The 17,023-nt window shown below is 40.9% G+C and overlaps 1 protein-coding gene across 1 annotated transcript in view; it reads right to left on the bottom strand.

Moving 5' to 3' along the window:
- Positions 1-459: 459 nt before the first annotated feature.
- The window catches only part of si:ch211-216b21.2 (heparan sulfate glucosamine 3-O-sulfotransferase 3A1), a 28,868-nt gene continuing 12,304 nt past the window's right edge, over positions 460-17,023 (bottom strand). Inside the window, exon 2 of the mRNA XM_063892501.1 lies at positions 460-2,686. Within this exon, the coding sequence (XP_063748571.1) occupies positions 2,065-2,686 (622 nt within the window). The 3' untranslated portion in view covers positions 460-2,064. The remainder of the gene's footprint in view (positions 2,687-17,023) is intronic.

Genomic DNA, 17,023 nt, shown 5'->3' with positions numbered 1-17,023 from the left:
CCTTAACTTCTAACAGGTAACCTGATGATTGCACAAAGTACCTTTGCCTTTTCTATCAACATTCTGAAAAATTCCCATTTTGTTTGAATTAAAACTTTATTCAAAGCATCAATGTACGAAAAAATGTGTCCAGGAAATGTTTTCATTTGTCACGATGTGTCCAGTCGATCGTAGAAAGAGTGATTCTGTGTTTTGGATCAGAACATACAAGCTCAATAACCCAGCACAAGTATTTATGTATTGCATTCATTCTCCTCTTATTTAAATGCACATATTAGACATATTGAGACTACCACTTGACATTGTACCCCACCCCCCCAAAAAAGCTGCCAGGATACCTGAAATAAGGCTTCCAGAAAGCAATAATCTTTTTAAAATTCAAATAAAAAAGAAAATAAGGATAAATAAGAAAGGCCAGTGGACATTTTTTACATATAACATTTTTTATTCAAGAGTGCCTTAAAAATCTTAACAACTTTAAGAAAACAACAGTCAGCACAGCACAATTAGATTGGTAATATCACCCCCCCCCCCAAGATCTATATTAGGTTATTTTCTGATGCTCACACCAAAACACACAGTCATGTTGTGTCTTCAGAGGCACATCTGCTTTCAGAAAGTGGCTCACAATACAAGTAGACAGAAATTAGGAACACAACTCGGTCATTGTTCTCATGCTGCCTGCTTTTTAAACGACTTCCACACACACTTCGCCTGAAGGCAAGGAAGGCCAGTGACATCAAGTGTATTCAATTCACAAGGAGGCATGTTGAGGAAATTTGAGTCCCAGTGTTGGAAGGAGCTCTTTTCCCTCCACCAGATTCACTGCTGCTTGAATAACAGCGAGTGCTATCTTTGCCTGTAACTTCATTAAGTGAAGGTGGGGAGAGGATGCTTGAAATAACACGCTCGCAGCTCTGGCACTGGAAGTTAAGTGGAGACAAGCATTCCCACACTGTATGGTAAATAAATATTCAACAGGATGACCTGAAATTTAAATGAGGATAACATGTTTTTAGTATAAAACAAGGAAAACTCTTAAAAGGCATGGGTAGCATAATAATAATGGCGCAAATAATCACTGAGGAGTTATTTATAACATGTACATACTGCTTGTGTACTTCTTGAATAAATACATTTCAAAAATACATATATTTTTATCTTTTCATATTCTTATTTTGCTAGAAAAATGTTACATTTTTGAAAAGCAGCTATGTATGTTTAAAATATGGCATTAAAACACGGCATTTATCAAAAGCCCCTGGACACTCTGTGATTTCACACATCTTCTTAAAGAAGCACTGCATACAATATTTCCGAGTCACAGCCAAGGACTTCACACTGGCAAAACAACGTCAGATAGTGCAGGGAGATATGACGCAAATCCTTCAACAACTCAATATGTTCATACAAGACAAATATCTCCATGATTGTGGATTAGAGGCAGCTTTGTAGATGAAAAATGTAACAGTGAAATATTGCATATCTGGGGAGCCACGGAGGGAAATTGGGCTTATTTCTCTCCTGTAACAGCCACATATTGCTTAGAGTTAAAGCTGAGGACGGAGTATAGGAACACTTTTAGGGTAAAAATATTCCGAGAATAAAGTCATAATATTTGTAGATTTTTTTTAATAATACTTTGAGGATAAGATAAGATGGCAATTTTTTTTAATGAGTGTTAAGAATAATCCAATTCCAACTGGTTATTATATTCTCAAATATATTATATGTATTTATTACATACACGTATATATTATAAGAGCTATGTTGTAAAATAAAAAAGGTTATGTTTTGAGAATATAACATCCTGAAGGTGATAATTAGATGTGGATATTTTAGCTTTGCTCTCCATAAATACTGTAAAAATATATGTGCTTGCAAAAACATCATTTGTATAACAGAGGGTTGAGTTATTCCCTAAAAAACAAACATTTATAATGATATACTTTGTGAATTGTTAGCCATGTTTATGACTTCTTCTTGAAATATTACAAATGCATTCTCTTATACAACCCACATTGAGTGCTCCTGAATACTCCAACCTTCAGAGAAAAAACACATTCAGTCATCCCAGCCAAAAAAGCGCCCTGTCATCTGGTAGAACTTCATGTTGAAGGGCCTGTAGAAGTCCCGTAGCCTCTGCACCACCTCAGGGTCAATGTTGGGGTGGGTCCGCCCTTTGGTTTTGCCTAGGCAGTGGGGTTTGCTGCTGCCCTCGGCCTTTTTGAGGCACGGGAAACCCTTGGTCTGGTTGAAGTAAAAGTGTTTGTCAGTGATGATCCTCTTGAGCCCCAGGAAGTCCTGCACGCGGCCCAGCTCTCCGGCCGGGTCGCTGATCAGGCGCTCGCCGCTCACAAACAGGATCTGCTCCATGGGGAAGTACTGCAGCCAGTTGTCCAGGTGCTTGGCGTAGATGCCGATCTGGATGGCGCTCCACGAGGTATCGATGAGCCCCGTAGTCATGTTTTTGAAGGTGAGGCTCTCGAAAGAGGGAATGTCCGGCTTCTTGGACAGAGTCTGTGTGTAGTCCGAGATAGCCCGGGTTACAGGGTCCCTCACCACCACGATCAGCTTGGTGTCCCGGGACATGGCGGATATCCTGGCCGGCGCCTCTCTGGTCACAAAGTAGCTGGGGGTTTTCTCCATGGTGATCTGGCCCTCTAAAGTCTTGGGCATCAGCTCCCTGGGAAAAGGAAAATGGAAACAGGAAGTGAGATATTTATTTGACTTGACTGAATCACACTGAGCGACTGTCACAGTTGTACCACCGCTCTTTACTACTATAAACATTGCAAATGGAAGAACTCGGGCAGAGTCATCAAAAACCTAGAATCCAATCAATCCAGAATAACAGTGGAAACAGTCCAGCTGCAGGAGTTTATTTATTTGATCTCGATCAGGTGTCTTTTTCTCCGTGCTCAATTAGCTGCCAAGAGGTGTGACCGCAGGTTGATTTGCAGTTTTTGGTGCAGCACCGTGTACAGGACGTAAAATACATTCTCCTGGTGATAGTGTGCAGATGCTACCTCCAGTGTTCCTTAATGTAGCCTGAGGGGTTATGAAATCAAGAAGGGGATTCCCCCCGGTGCATTTGAAAGGGGGTATTGTTGATGCTCATATGGCGCGAAAAGAAAAATGTCGATCCCTATGCCTGTACTAGGTTAGTGCTGCTTATTAAATATTGATATTTGAGCTGAAAGGCCCCTCCAGCATAACTGATCACCTTCTTGTCTTTCACTGTTCGCAACAAATGGTGGAAAACATCAGAAACACGTGTTTTAATATTAAAGTTCCCCCTCGGTGGATTGTAAGAAATGTCCCAATGGTTTATTTGAAATGTAATTCAGGGATTTGCTCTGTTGTTGGTGTTATACCCAGGACAAAGGGTAAACACATTCAAATAAAAATATAAGTATACTAAAGCTCAATGAAAATAAGTCCCACATCAAATATTTACACCAATAAAATTCAACCAACATAACCCGAGATTCATTTTTTTTGGGCAGAATTTCCTAATGTGAGCTTGAGTCCTTTTCACCCCAAACTCCCCAAAAAGATGAGAAGGAAGCTAATCTATTTGTCTACGCCATCCTTCTTCTCTTTCTCCCTTTTCTCCACTTTCCTTCTGCCCAGCTGCCTTCAGGACAGCAACCTTAAGCAAAGCGGGTAAAAGCAGTCCATGAATGATTAACACGCCCTCCCTCTGCCATTTAGAGCCTCTGCAGAATACAGCTTTAAAATTCACGAAAGTACAGAATGCAGTTGTTAATTATTTATCTGCTCGGCTGGTGCTCCTATAAGCGAGGACTGGTGCTGGCAGAGTGACCCGGGCAACTCCCAGGGTGCACGCAGTTTGCCACCCGTGACAGCACCACTGAGACCTTAAAGGAAGAAGGTCATCCGACATAACTGAAGAGTCCTCAACACTTAAGTCGGTTGTTTACAGGAACATACCGTTGCAAGTACCATGTGTGATCAAAGTGCAGCGTCTTTGTACTGCAGTGTCTTTTTCTGTTGTGATGAGCTACTGTTTTTCCATCTTGCAGAAAGAGGCTGGTAACAATCATGCTCCGTTTAACATACACAACAAAATGAGACAGAGGGCACAGAGATCTTTGCTAAGGACAAGCTCTACACAAACAAAGCGCATTTTCAAAAGATGTCAGCTGTCATGAAGGATATGGTTGGTGTTGTCAAAGACTTTTCTCCAACAAGTTCTTTAAAAATAAGGGACAAAATGCATAGTTCAAAATGCCCTGATCTTACATTGCAACGTTTGGTAAGGATCAGTAAAAAGTGATAAATATCAGGGAATGACTTCTGTTATTGGTAAAAGAAGTCATACTCTGTCCCGTATATATAATACAATTAACCTTATGCTTCCTTAGGATATAATATTAACAATGACATTAAACAGACTCACACCTTTTCCTCTAAGACGCCAAGATAAATCCTACATCTGCTAAAGCTCTTTGTCACTTGAGCGTAAATGTGATTTTAGGCAATTGCCTGAAACTACAGTATAGTGTTGTTCAGCTGCCGAGGACATTATCTTTACCTCTTCAGCCAACACAAGGAACGGATGTATGATACAAAAACTAAAATCAGTATATTTTTTGGACACATATGGAACAAAATTAAATTGGTGATTCCAAGTTACTGCTGACCATGAAGCTAAAACTATTTGTGAGGAATATTCCCGAAACTGCTGACGAGTCTAGTTTACTGAGGTGACAGCACAAGTGTGTGTTTGACAGTTTTCCTTGCGGTTGTTCCAGGCTTTAAAACAGCTGCTCAGCGTATGAGGTGAAACAGATCTAAAAGCCATAAGTCAATACCTTCAAGCCAATGTCAAAACTCATCCGTGTTGAGTGGATCTTCTCTGTTAGGGACAGATCACGGGGTCAGCACAAGAGGGACATGCAGGAAGCGGTCGATAGGAAGAAGAGCGGCAGCAGGGGTGCACTGATGTCTCGAACATTGACCATCACCTGACCTCCAGAGTCCTCACAGTATCTACAAGCTCAGTTGTCTTAAGAGCAACGTGGACAAGGCTTCTTTCCTCTCACATCAGCTCTGCCTCGTTGCACAAACAAACAGAGTGAGGCTGTTATAATGGTGCTATAAGACAAACCCCACCTGGGACTACAATGGTTGGTAAGCTGACTTTAACAAATTAGGACGCTTGTAGAGCTTCATCCTGACAATATTGACAACATGCTGACTGGGAGATGCTACACTTCTGAAAAATCCCTTATAGTACCGGAAACTCTACGTGCAAAAGAGAATATTATTGTTTTATAAAAAAGAAATGAACCCGTACTAAAGAAAGCATCCATATTTGATAGCGTGCATCTAGCTTGTTCTGTGGTCGGCACTCACAGCGTTGGTGTGTCAGAGCGAGGGCACTCTGAAGGGATTTTCAGGGTCAGTGAGGTATGTGGTATGGTGTGCAACATGAAGACAGCCATGTTTGTTGGGCCAAGGATGGTCATGCGTCGTAAAGCACTCAATATTTTCTGCTTTGCTTGTTGGTTGGTGATTTGTTTGTCAGAACTGGAAAACTAGTGGCTCGCGTTTTGTTGAAGGGTGTAGTAAGGGCCAAGGATGAACTTATTAGATTTTGGAGCAGATCCAAATCGAAGGCAGATTGTTTTTCACTCGTGGAACCAGCCATAGCAAAGTTCAAGCTCTCTGGGAAACCGTTTACTTGGAATTGTGGTTTTAAGCTCAGTCAAGTGCAGTTTTATGAAACACTATTAAGCCTTTTTTTTTAGGTAAATGAAATATAAACATTCATAATATATGAATATATGATATATTTATCCACCATTTATTGTTTAGATGAGCATACCACCAATTTAGCTTCTATAACTTTGTTTAACTCACGATAAAAAGCCCCAACAATTTCATCCAACCATAAGTTCTGAGAGCCAAAAGTGACATAATTGAATTGTTCATTTTTGGTCCAACCGAAAGACGAAAAACCCCAAAGATATAACATTTACAACAACATTAAACAAAAAACAGAAGCCAATTAGAAGTCATCTTGGTTACAAAGCTTTACCTTGTCCCATTGTATTGACTAGGAGTTTCAGTTTCGTTGTCGGAGCTCTCTTTTGATCTGGTTTTAGGATTTTTGACTTTTAAAGCAAATCCTCAAATTTGATTGGAAACATTTAATGTTTTTGCATTTTTTCCAGACGAATCATATTGCACATGGACATTTATAGGGAAAATGTACAACAATGTTTTTAGGAGTAAAGAATCCTTAACACAATTTGCACTTTTACAGTCAGTGAAGTGTACTGTGGTATTTCTTTCCATTCTGCAGCAGAAGCATGCAGTGCTTTCTAATGAAACTTTATTGGCAGGGAAGGTGATGTAACAGATGACAAACCATCCAAGAGCTGGATATTTACTGCAGTTCCAGACTCTGCTTTGATGTCTTCATCATGTTGCTAGAATACGACTCCCTGAGCACACTGGTGCGTGAAACACGGGCAGCGGGATCCACTCATGAAACGAGACACGAGAAAAGAAACACTGCGCACGGACCCTGGCCTTCCTTTAAATCAAATTCACTGGTTTGGCACGCATTTAAAAAGTAAAGAGAAGCAAGAAAAAAGTCTTTAGAATGACTAAGACTTTCAGTACATAACAAACAGCTTGGGTACAGGACAGAACACACTTCATGTTAATGACGTCATTTCTCTCATATGGAACTAACTAGCTGGGGAACGATTGCAGGACTCGATCAGGCAGCTCTTTTCCCTACTTAAAACATATAATCCAATGTACACAGTAACATCCCTCCGTTCCCCCTTTGTAGGCTTTATAAAAGTAACCGCTTTTAAGTAACGGGCCTGACGCATCAATGCTTTCGTTTCCCTACTGAATGCCTTTTACTCACAATCTAACTCAACTCTGTCCTCGTATACAGGCTGTGACTCATGTCTGCTTGTTATATAAATGCCACAAAATGTCTTATTTACTGTACACATAACATGACAACATGACATATGAATTAGAAAGAAGAATACAACTAACAAATGATCAGCTCTGAATGGGCCATTTCTCTGTGTTATCCTTTTAGAAAGGCGGATTGGAGCTTTGCCAATGTCTGTCAATTGACAGGAGTTGTAAAGACATAGAAGCAAATGGGCCTGAGAGCTGTCCAGTTCTCCCTCCCACCCCCCCACATCCAGCCCACACGCCTTTGATTCATTTTTCCTTGTCCAGCAGGGAGCCCTGGCAGGCATAACTACACTCCCACAGTGTTCCCCTGCCACTGCCACCAGATAATAATCTTGTAATTGGCTCAATATTTCTGCTGTTTGCAGGCGAAGCAAAGGCCAGCGCCGCTCCCGGTGGCTTGGACTCACACGATATTTTCCAGGTCAGTGGATGCTAGCGGAGGTCAGAGAGGAGGAAGAAGGGAGGGGTGATTTAGAGTAATGGCTGCTGTGCGGTGAGGTGAAAGCCCACTCCTCTGAGCTCCGAGCTTTACTGCTCTGCCAGACAGCGCCGCCAAACATTACAGCAAAAAGGAAACATATGCATGGGATGTAACAGCCTCTGCAAACTACTCTGGGATTCCTATGGAAACACTACTAAATGCCAAAATGACATGTTCCCTTGGCATTAATTACATTGTTTAAATATGGGCTGTGCAATGGCTTCATCCTCAGCTGAGGCTGGATGCAGAGGGATCAACCTATTTATAATTCAGGGATTACAGGTGTGAGCTTCCCAGCAGCAGACAGCGCCGGTCAGGATAATCGCCCGGTTTATGACCTGGACAGTCTCAGTCCTCCAGGATCAGCCAAACTGACCTTTTTTCCCCCTCCACTGAATCCTCATGCATTGTGTCACCTTTGACCGCACACCTGCACTTTATGGGTCTAAATCCTACCCCATCCCGGACAGTTAAGAACTCCTCCAACATGGCTACACAGGATTACTGCTGTCTGTATCACACAGCTTCCATTGCACAATTGAGTATCTTGACTTTTCTGTTGTCAGGATGGTTAAAAATTAAATTAAATAAGGGGCGAACAGTGTGCAGGATTTTCTCTTGGTGGCCGTTGGTATATGAGAGCTATATTTCCTTCATACCAATAGATTCCGAGCTAATTTATTTACTTACTTACTATGCGCAACGTGGTCATCATGAGGTTAAATCTGTCATTAAAAAAATCTAAATAATCCCAAAAAGTTCAATTCGTAAGGCAAATAATCACAAAATCCTGAACCAAACTGATTTGAGGTTAAGGATTTCTTCCCATAATTTACTGCCAAATCATAAGTAGCTCTAAAGTGAAGCAACCAACAAAGTTGAATAGGTCATATAGGGACATTTGCTCCAAAAAAACCTTGAGTTATGCTTCGTTAAGAACTAGTTATTTTCATAAATGAAGCAAAGAAAAGTTTTTAAGCAATTTGCACTTTGAGTTAAGTAGAAATTATCCAAGGTGGGCTCTTTAAGTAAAGAGGGAAATCAGGGTGGTACATGGGAACTGTAGGGGGTAGGAAGCAATTTTGAGAGGTACAATTACGAGATAAGATAGTTCTGTCTTCTCGGAAAACAACATGGGAAGACAGGGTCTGCCGTTTTCCTCTGGGAAATGACATGGTTTTGATAAAGAGTAAGTAGGAAAGGAAAGTAACCCTGCGCAACACAAGGGACACATAAGATAACACTGTCACTGCGGATGAAAAACTTAGAAAATGTCAGTTTTAAAATAACAGGAAATTCATTGTCAGATTGCTGATTGCTGATTGGGTGCGTTTCAAATTAGAAAAGGATGTGAATATGTTTCAGAAGCTTGTGGTGCTTGTGTCTGGCAGGAAATTAGAGTGAAAATGGAAAACTTGTTTAAAGTTAAACCTCAGTTTCATTAAAAGAACAACTTTGTTAAACCACTTCCAAGTGATATTGGAAGACAAGTAGGAAACTTTAAGGAGGATCAAATGTGCAGTCCTCTCTAAGCTCAAATGTGGGAAAACAATAAAGTAAAGTTAATCTACAACATGAAAGTAGATTAGAAAAAGGTTGGAACACTGGAAATGTGTCTTTAGATTAAGTCATTTTAGCTTTTATCTGATGAATTAAAACATTCAAAACACACTTGAAAAAACAATTTATCTCTGTGGAAATGTCTGGCTACACTTGTTAATTTCTTTCTTTTTTCCATATACACTCAAAGATTAGAGATCTTATAAATAATGTCTGGAAAGAAAAAAGACATGTGCAATTTGATACTCGATTATAAATGGTGTACAAGAATATTGTAGTAAACATTATTTTTTCTCTTGTATAAATAAATCTCCTTGCTGGACACTCGCCTGAGTGTTACGTTATTCCTCCCTTTTTTTCCTTTCCATACAACTACCATTATGCGCTTTGGTAAAACATTTATAGAGTTAGCTTTGCAGTATGTTCTTATAAATTTATCAGCAGTGTTTTTAACAGAATACTTCTTTCTTCCTTGGTGCTGAGTGGAAGTCCCCGGTTTATTGCGTAAGGGTGGAAAAAGAAGCTTTATCTTTATGGCAACGTGCTTGTGAATTATTCACCCCCTCTAACTATGGTGGAAGAGTGACTGAGGGGGGCTTCAGGAAGCATTCGAGCCAACTGAGGCCTTTCAGACATTAAGGAAAGGAGGCTCACTTTCAGATCCAGACTGCGTATCAGCAGAGAGGACAAGGGGGCGAGGTGTGGAGTGGAAAGGGCGAGATGGGTGAGAGTGATGAGGAGCAGAGAGGCAGAGGGTACTAAAATAGAATAAGACGAAGACAGAAAACAGACAGACAGAAATATCCCATATACGACTGGCATTCTATATGAGATTTTATTATTTTAAAAACGTTTTAAAGCATCATTCTGACAAGATGTTTACCCTCTGTTTGCCCTGACCATTGTATTTTTACATGGACAAAAGTAACGAACAATTTAAAATGTGCTTTCATAATGCAAGATAAAGCGTTGATTAATCACCACTGTAATTGCAACGTATCCTCTGGGGACTATGAACATCTGTAGCAAATGTCACTTCAATGCATCGAATAGTCGTTGAGAGATTCCCCTTCAAAAAACATCAATGTCACTCATGCAAGAGTTAGATGAAATAAGGTGATGACCAAAATCATATGGTTTATCCTCTGGGGACAATGCAAATCTGTAGAAAATGTAATTGAAAGCCATCCAATGGAATTTTGAGATATTTCAGTCTTTAGCAGAGGACAGAGCGACCAGAGCAACTGACATTGTCGTCTTTAAAGCCAAATTGTTACTGTGGCTTAAAAACTACGGTTGCCCTACGTACAAATGCCTGCCAGATCTAATAATAATTTTAAACCATTTATTCTATGGTCTATATAGGTCTGCTATAACCTGAGGATGTTTATTTCCTCTCAATTATCTGTAACATTGTTAGTGATACAGTGATTTGAGTGAAGTATAAAAATACAGATGTGGCTTAAGGAAATATTTCTATTTTTTGCAGCACCCCAGGTGGTTAGAGCAATTCAATTTTAATCTATTCCCAATGCTTCCTTGGTGTATTCACACCTGGATTTCCACGTGGATTGGTGCAATTACATGGCAATCCAATGGCAGGTGTAAAATACATTGAGCCTGTGTCCGAATTCACGGTGACGCTAAACTGATTATTGCCCGGAGAGTTAGAAACCCACATGAACTGAAAGCGAGCCAACAGAGATGAGGCTATATTTTGAATTTGGTGATTCATGACTATGAAACCAATTTTTTTACAACCACTCATTTTAACCCAAACAGTAGCTCCATATCCGATCTCATCACATGGGGTGTATGTATCTCTGAGTTCACAGACACAGCGCCTGCATTACTTTTTCATATTTCTCTGACCCACTTCAGAGTTACATGGAATTTCAGACGGAGCAAGTGGAGATGACACTTCAGTGGGATCGGCCTTGGCAACAGCTCAGTGCCATTGTTTATTTCTGCCAAGTCAGTTTTTAGGTTCTCAACAGCTTTTGGTGATAAGACACCTTAACTTAATACCAAAGGTAATTTTCAAGGCATTGTGTTTCCTGATTGTTCGCTAATATGCTAAAGGTAGTTTAATTAGGACATTTCAAGTGGTCTTTTTCTATAGCCCTACTAATCTTTACTCTATAGTTAATAGCAATTGAAATAATCTGGAAGAAAAAAGAACCACTTGCCTCAAACGGAAATGATTTCAATGGGTCTTTAAACTCTACATTCAAGTCTGATTTGAATACAATAAAATTAAAAATGTAAAAACCCAGTGTCAAATGCATGAGAGCAAAATTAAATGTTAATTTGTTCAGAGCCAAATGGAAGGATTTGAGAGGACTGCTCTGCGATAATTACCCATGACAAAAGGGCTAGGGCTTTTGTCTTTGGGACCATTACCATGGTGATTTCCAAGCTGCTGAAACATTCAACATAAACATTTCATTCTGCTGGATATGCCATATAGACTGTTGTTAAAAAGATATCTGTTATGAGCCACTTTTCTGCTGGCACAGATCCCGCCAGTGTGCCTCTGCTGCTTTTGTCGCTGAGAGAAAAAGCAACTCAAATATTAGAGCTCAGAAAAAAGGCGGAAAAGCTTGCGATTTAAAAATATTACGGCTAAAGTCCGATAGCTAAAGCCTAATTCAGATCCTTTCACCAAAATAAAATGATGGCCTGGCAAAAAGACGATCCCTCCCCCCCTCCTCTCATTGTAGACTGCCAGACACTGGCATGAGTATTCTTGAACATTTCCTTAGCGCAGTGTGGTGATATTGATTTCACCAACAAACACTTTGACATTTTCTCTTTTTATTGGGGTGAAAACTTCCAACTGCTTAGCCTTTTATGTACTTCTGTGTGCTGCACTTTCATCTTTCCCTTAAAGATTTGTTAGGATCTTCAATCACTGAACAACCCCATGAGAACATGGTGGTGTTTTTTCGATCACTGTGTTGTTTCAGCTTTGCTCTATCCCTTGGCTCTTCCTGTATGATCTAATATGTATTCAGATAGGCGGCTTATTAAACCCAGTCTTGTTAAATCAGAGATAAAGGTTTAATTTTCCGCACAAGGAAACATGAGTAAACTGAAGAGCATGCCTTGTCGTACAACACGCATTTGGTCTTTTTTTGGGAACACTGTAAAAGGTAGAAGTGTTTTTTTAAATATGGCCACACCTAGAAAATGCTATTTAAGACAGTATTAATCATGCTGAGACATGATTGTTATCATCTTAAATTAAAACCTGTATAATTCTGCTGCTCCACTAACCTATGCTGCTATTAATACCGAGAGACAGTGGGGGCAATGATAAATCACAGCTTATTTTAAATTCGGAGCCAGTTTAAATCCTCAAAGGTTTTCTGCTGCATCTGTTTTCCATTATACTGTAAGAGCCATAGCAGTAGGACTTGCTATGGCTTGCGTTTCACCAGAACGGTCAACTAGCATCCAGTGGGGAGCTCCTGTAAAAATAAAATAAGTGTCATGGGGACCAAAATGGGATCAGGACTAAAGACTTTCCCCCTGTTGTGTACCTTTAAAATTAAGGTAGGCAGCAAATATTAGCTTTTTTAAAATAAAAACATGTAAAAACAATCTGCAAAAAATAGATATTTGGTTGTAATTCATAGTGAGAAAAAAGAGCTAAAAAGATTATACTTTGTGTGTTTGCATATCTCCAAAAGACTGAAAGCTTGTGTAAATGATGTCATCCTCAAAACTGAAATCTTCATTATACTTTAATATTTCCATCTCATATCGGCAGCACAGGTAAGCATATGAATGTATTTATTTAAAACAGTGGACTCAAAATCATGCTGTACTGTACTACACGCACAATTAAAGTGAGAACTTGACAGGTTGAGAGTCTTGTTGGCGAACATCTGAAAGCTCTGAATGTAAACCGCCTGGGATTTTCTAAAATAGAACAACTTCTGAAAGGGAGTCATTGTCCTGTACAAATATGAGCATATAGCGAAGCCAAAATTAGTCAGGTAGTATCTCAGCCAACAGACGGGCTTGGCAGATTTCCTCGCTGTGAACTCAGAACATCATTGTATTTTACTCTGAGACTACCTCGCAGCGGTGTCCGTTTCAGCTGCCATCATGTTGAATTGCATTACAGTTTGTACTTTGTCTCAGGACCTATAAGCGGCAGAGGGCAAGAGGCAGTAAAACATCATTTCCATGTGTAATCTGATAGCTGTGACATAATGAAAGCCAAATATTTGACAGTTAACCAGTTTTAGGAGCACAAGAAGTCAGGAGTGTAAGCTTACCTAGCTGAACAAATAGTTAACAAGATAGCAAAAACACTGCTGCACGTATTCAATACATACAAAACCAGAGAGCTCAAGTTTCTGCTTAGGCTGAGTAAAAAGGGACAGCAGAGAAAGGCACATAGACAGTGTGAGATATTGGGAGAGGGGGCTGGGGATAAGAGTGAAGCGTCAGGCGGACAGCAGTATCGGGGAGTGTAAAAGTGATTACACTGTCTCCATGCTCTCTTCCTCTCTGTCTACCGCCTTTTTCACATTTTATTTTCCCCCTCCTCCTTGCTCCCTCCATCCTTTTACTCCCAGGCTCAGAAGACAAAGCGCCTGGCACCATCGCATCGCTTTCCTCATCTGGGTGCCAAGACACGGCAGAGCACACCAGTGAGCTCGCACGTTTGCCGCGTCGCCTTGCCACCGCGGAAGAAGTAGAGAGGGGCAGAGATTAGCATGTATGAATGCTCCCTCTTATCGCTTCTTTTGACGTAAACTCATTACAAACGTGTTGGCTCAATTTTTTTTTTTTTTCCCTAGATTGTAGGGCCAGGGAGATGGAGGCAGATGAAGATTATGTTCCTGTACTCACACGTAGGAGCTTTAAATATTTGATAGGATTTTTTTTTTGCTTCCTGGAGAATTAATAATGAGCTTGGTAATAACAAGTTACCAAAATGATTTATGCTCACTGTGGATGAGAATGAATGCAGTTCAGGGAAAGGCGGGATGGAAGGATCAGGGGTTAAAGACATGGTCGAATGCGTGATTTCCATTTTTGCGTCCCTTGCATTATCCATTAAATAAATAGCCTGGGGAAAATGGAACTTGCTGCAGGTTGTTTCTGTCGAGGCAGCAGTGCCGTTCATAACGAACAGGTGATGTCGAGGTGTGTGACAACAGCATGCTATCAGCACCAGTTGCACGGGTGATTGTAAGCAGTGCCGGTGAGGTGGAGTGGACAGAGAACAGGTTGTCGCTGAAAGAAAAAGTGAAAAATGACCCACAATGTCACAGGGGCTAAACCGGCACCGAATGGCTAAAGCAGAGCCAGCAGTTGCCTGGGGCTGGGCTGTGACCCAGAATTCAACAGACCCCCAGTGAGAAGCCAGGAGGCCCCATATCGGCGGAGCTAAACTGGCCCTCACAGCAGGAAAACACCTCCTCTTCCTCCCCAGACTGCAAGGAGGTAACCCCATCTGGGTAGCCGGATTGAGGGAGCGAGATAATATGAAGTGTAACGGAGAAATGCGGCGTCTGAGGAGCCGTTGACAACGTGCTAATGTTTTAGCCTGTCAGCTCTCTGCGAGCAAAGATGGATGGTTTTAGAAATAGAATGTAATTACAGGGCAGAGCCTCATTGTCGAGGCTAGGACAATGCGTGTAGTGTAGTGGAGGTTTCTTTTTTCTCCCTGTTAAAAAAGGCGCTAAGCTAAAGCTTGAGAGTGAGTTTGAGACCGGAGACAGAAAATGACATTTTTATCCAAATGTTCTAAGACAGCTGTGTCTTAGAACATTTGTCAATATATTGCTTTTTTGAATGGAAGTTTGCTTTTATTTTGACATAATAGACAGGAATCACATTGAGACGGGCTCTGTGACAGGACAAAGATTAACGACCTGATTTTATCTAAAAAGTGTTGGTTATATGGCTGGTCTGAAACCACATTTAACCACTCGTTTTACAAAATGTTGGTTCAACGCGTGAATATTCTGGTCCTGTACACAGATTACAATTCTTGGAACATCAGTTTGAATGTGATTTTGCATACATTAGCCAGAATTAATACCATGAGAAGGATTTCAACTATATTGCTGAGCCCTCATAGTGGCTGTCAGAGAAGAAGGTAGAGCAAGATAATGCCAGATACTTTCCCCCCGCCATGATATCCGATTGAATTGGTTCTTTTGCAGAAGCGACGCTGCAGTTTAATACTTTACCTCCAAATGTAAAGCCTTGGAGCTGAGCGAGAAGACTGACTGAAATGCTCTAACACTTTAACAGCTATAGATTAACAGTTATCTCCATGAGGGATGCTGCACTTCATTCTTTTACGAGCAGGTCTGCACTGTATTTATGTACGGCATTACAGAGGCATGGCCCATGCAGCCGTTTGCTTGTATCGGTCCAATAACGAATGTTCTAATTCTCGCCAAAGCCCATCTGATTACTAAGCCAGCGCCATAACTCCATCTCTAGCGAGTATTTGATGGCATGTAGGCAGTTCCCTGGCATGTTGCCACGAAGATGGTAAATGAGGTGTTCAGGGGGGGAGGGGACACAGGCTTGATGATTCATGTTATCAATCAGTGGGTTATTTTTCAATATTTCACATTGATGTAATTGTCCTAAAAACACATTAACATTGAGGGAGTACTCCGCGGAGAGATAATGGCTGGATATTTGCGCTGTTATGGAGTCAAACTCTGCCAGGCTTGAATGACAGATGTGCCGCACATACAGATAGAGGCTGCGGTGTGAATAAATACAGCCAAATCACAATTAAAAAAACAGATAAATAGTGTAGAGACAGTGACGAGGAGGGGCTGGGTGTGCACAATCATTCAAGGGAACACGTTTAGGGAGAAAAGAAGCAAACCAAAACGAAATGCGTATTAGTGCCATTCATGTTCATGACAGTTGAGGCCATTATGAACCAATTTCAATCACATTTGCATTTACATTACGGGACTGTAATGCAACTGTAAACCTATAGATGAATGGTGGTGAGGCAAAATTAAAATGTGTTGCAAACAACGAGCATGAGTTCTTCCTCCAGTGAAAACCTGAATGTAAAACATTTTCTACCAGAGAAATGTACAGTGGGTGCATTTGTCCAGCATAGTCCTTGAGATGTGGAGCGCAAACAGAAGTTTCTGAAGTCTTCTTGAGTGTTTGTACTTGCACCTAGAGATTTGAAAGAGCTCTTCTAAAAAAAGGGCCATTTTGCTATAATGTGCATCCAAGAGTTCATCGGGCAGAGCTAGAAACGCGTACTGTCCCTGGATTGCCAGAAGTAAAAGCTTTGTGGGTGAGGGGGTGGGGGGGGAAATCCCTCCTGCTGGATTTACGCCTCGCCACAGCAAGCTCTGTTTAAAAGCCAGTTGGATACAAGAAAGAGAGAAGGAACATAAGAGCAAAAAACAGGGCGGTGAAGGAGAATATTCCCTGCCGCCGCTGCTGGCCTGAGTGGAAAATATTATGATGTAATAAATGGTATGTCAGAAACAGTCCGGCCCACGACAGCCACCGAGTCTGTGCATGGATGTGTGTGTGTGTGTGTGCGTGTGTGTGTGTGTGTGCATTCCGGTGCATATGTGTGTGTGCTAAGGCCTCTCCATTAGCAAGCAAACAAAGCACAGAATCATCAATGAGCCACTACAGCCGAGGCGATAGTGGGGTGAACCCTTGACAATATGAGCCTAATTACACACAGTTGTCTCCTAAGGGCCATAAATCAATGCTTGAGGTGACTCCTCAACAACAAAATCAATACTGTTGCGTCTCAATGGCCATAATGAGAATCTAGTTGAAGGAAGGGGTTTAAATCAGCCACACATTGGCTCATTGCAGCGAACTAAAGCTCAGTTAGGTGTGAAACATATGTTATATTACCGAATGATGATTAACACACAAGAAGAGTGAGTTTCTTACTCAAAGAAAAATGGTGCAACAACATTTTATTGATTAATAGAGTGATAATTAAAATATTTTGCTAGCTAC

This window comes from Eleginops maclovinus, chromosome 10, assembly GCF_036324505.1.
Source record: "Eleginops maclovinus isolate JMC-PN-2008 ecotype Puerto Natales chromosome 10, JC_Emac_rtc_rv5, whole genome shotgun sequence".
NCBI lineage: Eukaryota > Metazoa > Chordata > Actinopteri > Perciformes > Eleginopidae > Eleginops > Eleginops maclovinus.
Note: the sequence above shows the minus strand (reverse complement) of the source record. Positions and strands in the feature narration are given on the sequence as shown.